This window comes from Larus michahellis, chromosome 2, assembly GCF_964199755.1.
Source record: "Larus michahellis chromosome 2, bLarMic1.1, whole genome shotgun sequence".
Lineage (NCBI taxonomy): Eukaryota > Metazoa > Chordata > Aves > Charadriiformes > Laridae > Larus > Larus michahellis.
The window spans coordinates 76114400-76123188 of record NC_133897.1 but is presented as its reverse complement, the minus strand read 5'-3'; the positions used below and the strand labels follow the sequence as shown (position 1 = coordinate 76123188).

At 48.6% G+C, this 8789-nt stretch overlaps 1 protein-coding gene across 1 annotated transcript in view; it reads left to right on the top strand.

Annotated features, from left to right (window-relative positions):
* Positions 1-7622: 7622 nt before the first annotated feature.
* Positions 7623-8789, top strand: part of BMP6 (bone morphogenetic protein 6) — a 97482-nt gene continuing 96315 nt past the window's right edge. The window contains exon 1 of the mRNA XM_074575990.1: positions 7623-8491. Coding sequence (XP_074432091.1) covers positions 8050-8491 — 442 coding nt within the window. The 5' untranslated portion in view covers positions 7623-8049. The remainder of the gene's footprint in view (positions 8492-8789) is intronic.

The window sequence follows — 8789 nt, the reverse complement described above, 5'->3', positions numbered from 1 at the left end:
TGCATTACAGGCGTGCTGTTGCTCTGGAAACTTGAAGCCTCCCATAAGCAATGCAATTACCAGCTGGTTATCGCTTTTGCTTCACCAAGGAGGAGATTTTGTTAATTTAGAGAAAGCTAAGAACACAGAAATAGATTTCTTTTACAAGGCTTCCTCCTAATAGTCTTTAGAGAAACCGCATTTCTTTCTCTCTGATCACTGTAGGACCTACCCCCAGAAGGCAAACGTATAAAATCTTTTCTATCAGCCTCTAAACATTTCCTGAAGAAAGAAAAAAGATGATTCTCTTTTCTGAGTTACCTCATCTTGAGCTGGCATGGAGACTTGTTTAGTGCACAGTAGCAGCTGCATCTCTTCTGCTTAAATTGATATACGACTGCCGCTTACCTCAGCTCTTCGCATGACTTGTTAACAAAATGATTATTGCAATGTGCACTTCTTAAATCCAAACATTAAATGGTGTTTGGGAAGAACTCATGTCCTCTTTCCTCCTGGCTGAATTAGTTCCCTTAAGGAAGTAATCCATAAGGCTATTAGCCACGACAGTAAGGACAAGTATTGAAAAATACCCTCTTTGGACGACAAAGGAGTGTTTTGTTCCTGAAGTACGAAAGAAAAGGCTCAGCTATAAGACAATAGGGGTTTTGAAGTTTTTTAAGCTACTACAGTTCTTGATGTCTAAAAATCCCTTTGTAGACTTGCTGTCCTGTGCAGTGTGCCTTTGAGACCCTGCTTTTTCCTAAAATACCTGTGTTTGGGTTGGCACTGTATGAGGTGTCTTTTAAAGCAAATGTGAATGAACCAAGTGTCATCTACCAAATGTCCATAAGCAGCAAAGAACTGTAGGACATGTATTTTATCCCCCAGAGCCTGAGGAGACCACAAGGCAGAAAACCCCTTGGTGGCAGCTCTGCCACAAGAAGGGGGTATGGCGGCAGCGGGTAAGCCTCGTAGATGGACGAGGATGGGAGAAGACATAGAATCAGAGAATGTGTTGGGTTGGAAGAGACCTTTAAAGGTCATTTAGTCCAACCCTAGTAAGCAGGGACATCTTTAACTAGATCAGATTGCTCAGAGCCTCATCGAGCCTGGCCTTGAATGTCTCCAGGCATGGGGCCTCCACCACCTCTCTGGGCAACCTGTTCCAGTGTCTCACCACCCTCATCGTAAAGAACTTCTTCCTAATGTCTCATCTAAACCTACCCTGCTCTAGTTTAAAACCATTGCCCCTCGTCTATCGCTACATCTGCCCACCGCACTCCCTGCAGCTGCCTTACCCAGGAGGGAGACACCCACCGGGGTGGGATGGGTGCGAGGGCACTTGGCTTTTGGGCACGAAACGGCTTCTGAGCCTAATGCAGCAGGGGACGATCTCTGACATTTATTTTTAGAGCGTGCTTAGGGACTTAGAAGACTCGAACCAGCGCACAAATTGGTGAGGGAAAGGCAGCCCAAGTTCAGCCGCCTCTACAATGGGATGCTGCTGGGAACGGCGTTTGTATTTTCAAACTTAAATAATCTGGCAGTCCCTGCTGTGGCCTCATGCTATTTGGGTCTATCCCAATTTTATTGAAAGTGTTGTTGAAAAGACATATTTTGCACACTGGTCAGAGTTACTTTAAATAAGATTTCAGAACTTTTTTTTTGCCCCTAGTTTTGTTCTCTCCAGGATGTTTTCCAGTCCCATTCTGCAATATTTGCTAGCAATCTTAACAGCTGTTCTTTCCTTAATTATTATCATTGGTCTTGCTTCTTTATTTTTGGGGTGGTTTTTGTGTTTTTTGTGTTGGTTTTTTTTTTTTGTTCCAAAGCAAAAGGAGACAACCAGGCCCTTGTATCACAAAAATACACTTTTTCCTTTGTCTGTATAAAAATGTATGCTATCTGAGGGAAAACATATGAACACCATCCTTATCATATTGAGATAGAAATTATTTCCCCATTCTAGTACCTGGCTAATGCAGAATCCTGCACTATCTTGGGAGCTTTTCCCCCTTCAAGAAAACATGAAGAGTTAAAGCAGAAACTCAGGTGTGTGGGGCATACAGCATTATAATGGATAGATTGTTTGGATTAAAATCTTCCTAAAGCTGTGAAGTGAAGCCCCCATTTGATAACGCATGGCACATTCTGAAGTTATAAATAGTATTTGAAACAATTAATGTTTTTCCAGCTTTATGGTTTCTTTACCCAGTTGCAATGGCTTTTATGAGCTCGTGGAGCTCACTGTTTGAGATACCCACTGGCATAAGGGCAGAAATAGTAGCTCCTACAAGCTTTGAAAGAGCTTCCAACGCTTGAAAGAGGGCTCTTCTGTTAATTTAGCCCCTTCTGTTAATTTGCCAAGGTTTAAAGCCAAACTGGCCTAGCAGGAAAGCTTTCTGCTTCCGTGCGGCTCTTTGCACGAAGAACAAACATAAATTAATTGCTAAACAAAAATGTAAGACAGGGTTACTAATACATGTTTATTAACTTAACGCACTAGAACATAAACCCAGATCAAATATTTGAAAATGGAGAGTCTGGTAAAGATCTACACATGGACTTCCCTTTACCTCTTCATCTTTTCACAACCTTAACCTATCATATAGACATTCTGGCATCCATTCACTATATCTTATGTGACCCTAAAGGTCATGACCTACCTGATAAAACCACACTCTTTCAGTTCATCCTCACATTATGAGTAATCCCAAATTATACGAGTTTAATTTTCTGTGCTCAGTATGCCAGACAACGTACATGGAGGGACGTCAGCTGACAGCTCGCTGGCCGACACCAGCTGAAGATGGCGTGAGGACCTCTCCTCCTCTCATCGTCTCTCTTTGCAGCATTCATGTGCTCGCAGCCAGGTACCTCTCTAGTTTTCATCATTCAGAAGAAATTTGGTTCTTTCTCTGAGACCCCACTGGAGGACACAAACTCGTGTCCTCATGTTGGCTAATATATTTCTGCATTTACTGGCCTTTCACTTATTCTTTATATGTAGAATTGAGATCGATGTAATGGCCTTTCTAGTTTACTAAGTCTAATTCACAGCCTGTACAGAGCAGATTTTGCTGTTTCCCTTTCATAGCCAATGATTTACTTTCCTCAGCTTTAAACAGAAAAGGCATTACTAGCAAAAATAAAATGAAAAGCAAATACCATGAAAAGACTCAGAGAAAATATGTTAATGATGTGATATATTAATATTTATTTAATTGCTGCCATTTCAGGTCAGTTTCCCTTAATACTTGATATTGTTGACTTCAAATATACTTTAAGCTATAATTGTTCGCACATAAGTATATCCTTGATAGGGTGGAGATGGTGGCCAGGGTTGGAACAGAGTCGAAATTGTTTGTGAAATGCATACTGGGACTTACTTCACTTTTAACTGTTTGCTTTTGCAAGGAGAGCGGTGCAGTCATGTTGTTGAATTAACATTTATAACCATTTTTTAAAGGGTTCTGATCTGGGAAATCATCATGGTGTATTTTTAGATGAGATTTCTGAGTAAAGAAAGTAGTGGTTTGGTATGTGCAAATAAGATGATGTTACTATTTTTCAACTCTCCCTACTTGCAGTGGAGAAAGTAAGTTCAGTGAGTGAAAGGGAAAAATCGAGCTTTCATAGCAAATACTGTTTTTAGCCTGCTTCGATCTTTGAACTAAGATTATACTCAACCACTCTTTCCCATTTCACAAGCAGACCTTGGAAGCCAGTACACTAAAATTAGGAGGCATGTTTGCATTTTCAGCCTCTCCAAGTGCAGCACTGAAAATAGTCCGTTCCAGCTATGTCATTATTGTACAACACAGCGTTTGGGGGTTGGTTTTTTTTAGAAAGCAAACGTCATTCTTCATTACTACCGCTCTTCCACGTTGCTTTAAAAAAAATACCTGCCTTTGCTTGGCAAAACGAGTGCAAAGACAGGAGCTGCCCTGAACTGCAGCGTCCTCGCTGACCCTGTAAGGGCAGGAGCCTGGGTTTGTCGCCGGCGCTTTGGCAGCCGACGGTTCAGCTGGAGGGAAGGTGGGAACGCCAAGTTATAAAAGTCAAATGTCTTTTCAGGAGGTAGAGAAAGGGATCCCTAGAGTAGTAAGTTCTATGCAATATGCAAAAGTATGTTATGAGTCCTGAAAAAAATTAAATTCTAGGTGTGTGGTTCTGCTAGAGTTGTGGGATCCTGGTACCTGGGATGTTGTACATCTAAAAGCATTGACAAAGGTTTTGCCCCATGAATCCAGATGAGATGGTGTATTTTAAGGCATAGTAATGGAATGTCTCTATTTTTTTTATTTGGTTGTTTTTTCATTCTGAAAGCTTCCAACTAAAGTTAAATTACATTTTTACCATTTTGGCACTTCATGTGCCTGTAACTGCTCCTCACAACTTGTGCATAAAACAACCGAAAAACCTAATTTGCTTAAATAAGAGCGAGGAACCATTTGCTAAATGAAGACAGCGGAAATCCCAACAAATCCTTTGTGACTAGGAACAGGTAGCCCAGCTTTTAAGTGCCTACAACCTAAACACTGGCACCGCCAGAAGAAATTAACTGCTGCAGTTAATCCTCGCTGGCACCACGCCGCGCCGTGGAACGGGAGCCCTGTGGGGTACGGGCTCTGTTCACAGCAACACGTTCCCCACAAAGCACTGAGCAGGTGCGGGGTTTTTGAATACAGACTGAAGTTTACCTTACGGGCAGAAAATTAAATAAGGATTTTTCTGGAGGAGGTAGGAGACCTCTTTGAATTATTAGTGGTTTTTGGTTTTGGGCTTTTTTTTATCATTTATTTTAGAGAAAATCTAAAAAAAAGGTTTTATTGCTAACTTGCCAACGAGGAAAACTCCCAGGAATGGACCCGAATTTCTGCATTTTGCCACCAGATGGCCGTCACGAGCAGGGAAAGCTGCTGACCTGAACGATACCCTGTACCCACAGCATTTTTGACGATATGACAGTGAAAGTCTGAGTGAAAGTAAGTGTGAACGCAGAGTTTTGGATGGCGGATATGCTACGAAGCCTCCTTGGCAAGTGGAAAGTTCTGCCAGTAGCACTACAATATATGTTTAATTTACTTTTAAAAAGGTGCGTGTCAGCCTGCAGCAGTTGCTGAACACAGAGCCTTTGCGCTTCTCCAGAAACTTATGTCTTCAGCTCTCCTCCGAAGTCCTATAATCTTTTGCAGAAACTTGCCCTTCCAGATGGCAGGAATATCTGAAATCTGTCGCTGTAGGTGACCTCTGTAAGAAGGCTTAATTCTTTCACCCCTCAGCGAGTTGCTGAGTGACGCAGTGACTTTCCTAGGTCTGATAACGTTTGCTGAAATCCACAGTAAATCATTCACATCTACAGGTGAGAGGCATTCCCAGGGATAAGCAGTGTACTTCTCTGGGAAGCACTGCTGAAAAAAGTGAAAGACTTAAGTTAAACTTAACAAAAGGTGCAATGACTTCTTAGGGAGGGTGTTAGCTTCCTAGCTGCACACAGGAACTACATTCAGGATAAGGTAACTTAACAGGGAAATACTGGAAGGTTTGCTGTGTGTCCCTGTCCCCAGATGGCATCAAATTCAGATGCCCAGATGCTGCCAACTGTTATTACAGGTGCTATTTATTGCAGTAACCCATATGCAAATGGCAGTATTTCAAATATTTTTCTTTCAGAATAAAAACATATAGATGATACACATTGAGCATCTGAGGAGCAGGAACACCCCACAGCTGCCCTGGAGTTTAACAGTCTGTTGCTAAATGTGCGCCATCTCTGCCTGACTTCAAAAGGAGCTGGGGACACTTCGGATGGAAGGGATCATTCTTCAGAGATAACAGTATAATGGGACACTTCCCTCTGTCGCTGTCAAAACAGGAAGCAGAGGCTACAAAGCTCTACTGGAGACAGCGACATGAACTTCATCCAAACAGGCTCAGAGACTGGGAAGTGAATGGCACAGAAGTGGCTCTTCCCTCACCACCTGCGGGATAAATACCTGCCTGGGAAATCTCCCTCACTAACATCAGGGCTCCTGTGCTTCTTCCCAGGCTCCAAACGTCCCTCCTAAGGCAACTATAAAACACCTCCTTGGCGGGCTGGGAGGGATGCAGGACAGCTTGTGCATCAGGCTCTCCTCCTGGGAGCCTGGGTTTTCCCAGTGGGATCCCACCTCGCAGAAGGAGAGGGGTGTTGCTCACCTCCTCTCTGGGAGTGAGCCCTCCTCTCCCTGTTTAATCAAGCCAGCCCCATCGTGCTAAGCTGAGAAAAGTGGATAAATGAATCAGCAGAACAAAAGTTTCCCTGGACATTGCCTTCCCCACTCCTTTGGGGATGATGCAGACCCCTTTCATGAAAGTAATGGGGTCCAGTATAGCAAAAGGAGAGTGTTGGGTCCATGCTGCCACATGCACCCTCACTTCCAAATTCTGAGTGTCTTCACAAACTGAAAAAGAGGGGACAGTTGCAAAAGCAACTTCCATGCTCTTCCCTCCCACGCCCATGATATCTATCCTTAAATCTCCTTAAAGATGCATTTTTTTCCTTCTAAAACCAGCTTTTGAATGCCCGCTATTAAGGTGTTCCTTGACTGGTGCAGTTAAAACACCCATCTGTAACCTTCCTTTAACATAAGTGAATGCTCGGTGTAACCTCCACTTCTGAAAATAACATATTCTGTCTTGAATAGTCTCAGCTGTGTCTCTGGGAAACTGACTATGAGCTTATTGCCAGATTCTGATTCTAATAAAGTTAATGGAAATTTTGCCAGTGACTTCAAATGGTCCAGATATTATTCTCGGGGCCAACTCCTATGAAATTATCCCAGTTCAAACCCAGAGCAATTGCACTGATTTCAAGCGGGGCTAGCCTGGATTTAGTCATCCAACCCGAGAAAGATCCATGAAGTCAGAGAGCAGCATATGGAAGAGCTGCCTCTCCTTCAACCTAACAGCCGTTATTAGAGTGTTTTGGGTGGTTGGTTGTCCCGTATCTCCCCCCCGCCTTTTATGAAAGGGCTGAAATCACAGCTGCAACCTTAGACCTTCACTGTAGGAAGGAGTATGTTCTTTTATACCAGTATAACCAGTTTCACAGTGCAGACTGGTACTTCATCGATCAGGGCTGGCGGGGGAAACCCGTACCGAGCCATTTACCAACGCTCCGTCCTCAGTTGTGCCAGGTATTCCAGAAAAAAAGCTGCAGGATGCTGCAACCCGTTAAAATTAACTGTGCGACTTTTTGAGATTTGGAACAGGTAGCACTCCACCAATTTTCAGGACAATTAACCGACGTCCTCTAAGGGATGGGAGCAGGAGCGAGGTGGCCAAAATCCTTCTTTTTTAAAAAAAAAAGAGAAACAAGCCCGCGGAGACGCACGGCTAAGGGGCACCGCCGCTCCCGCGCACCAAACCGGTGACAACCGACGGGGCCGGCGCTTACCGAACCTGCTCCGTTATCCGTCCCCCTCCCCTTCCCTCCCGCCGGCTCCCCCCCCGTCCCCCCCCGTCCCGCCGCGGGGCCGCGCTACCTGCGCCCTCGCCCGCTCCCCGCCCCGGAGGAGCGGCCGCCCGCCCCGCCGAGAGGCGGGCGCGCTGGTGATTTGCCTTCGCCGCCAGCAGCCCCGCTCCGGCCAGCCCGCGGGGACCGGGGCTGCAGCCGCAGGAGCCGCTCGCTCGCTCCCTTGGCGGGGCGGGGAGGGAGGGAAAGTTTGCTGCTCTTCTTCTTCTTCCTCATCATCCTCCTCCTCCTTCTTCTCCCCCACCACACGCAGACCCCGCGGCCCGGCGCGGCGACCCCGGGCAGGGGCATGGCGAACTGAGCGGTCGGGCCGGGCCGGGGGGCGGCCCCGCCGCACCTGAGCGGCGGCGGCGGCGGGGAGGTGGGCTTGCACCGCGGCCATGCGCGGCGGCGGGGGCGAGCGCTGAGCCCCACCGGCCTGGCTACCCCCCGCCGGCCCGGGCGATAGCCGCCGCGGGGGGGTGGGGGGAAGGGGGGCTGGAGGGCGGCGGGGAGCCCCCCGGGGAGAGGGGGAAGCAGGGACCTCGCCTGCCTCCGCCCGGCCGAGCGCCATGCCGCGGCGGCTGGCCTGGCTGTGCTGCTGCTGGGCGCTGCTGAGCGGCGCCTGCCGCCCCGCCGAGCCCGCGATGCCCGCCGAGGGCGGGGAGCCGCCGCCGCCCGCCGCCGCCGCCGCCGCCTCGGGCTTCCTCTACCGGCGTCTGAAGTCGCACGAGAAGCGGGAGATGCAGCGGGAGATCCTCTCGGTGCTGGGGCTGCCCCACCGCCCCCGGCCGCTGCCGCGGGAGACGCCGGCCCCGCCGCCGGGGAGGCTGACGGCGGCTCCGCGCTTCATGCTGGACCTCTACCACGCCCTGGCCGAGGGCGCGGAGGGCAGCGCGGGCGCGGAGCCCAGCGGCCGCCCGCCGCCCCCCGCCCCGCCGCCGCCGCTGCCCAGCTCGCAGGACAGCGCCTTCCTCAACGACGCCGACATGGTCATGAGCTTCGTCAACCTGGGTGAGTGCCGGGGGAAGGGGGGGCGCGGGGTCCCTCCGCCCACCCAGTCCGCGGACACCCGTGTCCCGCCGGGGCCGCCGCCCGCGGGGAAGGAGGCGGCCGCTGGCCGGGGAGCGACCGGCGGGGTCGAGGGACGGGATCCAGCTCGGGCTGCGCGGGTTTTGGCCGGGAGGGCAGCTCGCTTTGGCGAAGGGCAAAACCTCCCATTCGCCCTCCCCCCCAAAAAAAAACCCAGAACGCAAAACCCGAGGGGGGGGCAAAAGAGAAAAAGGTGTATTATTATGTTTTTTAATAGTCT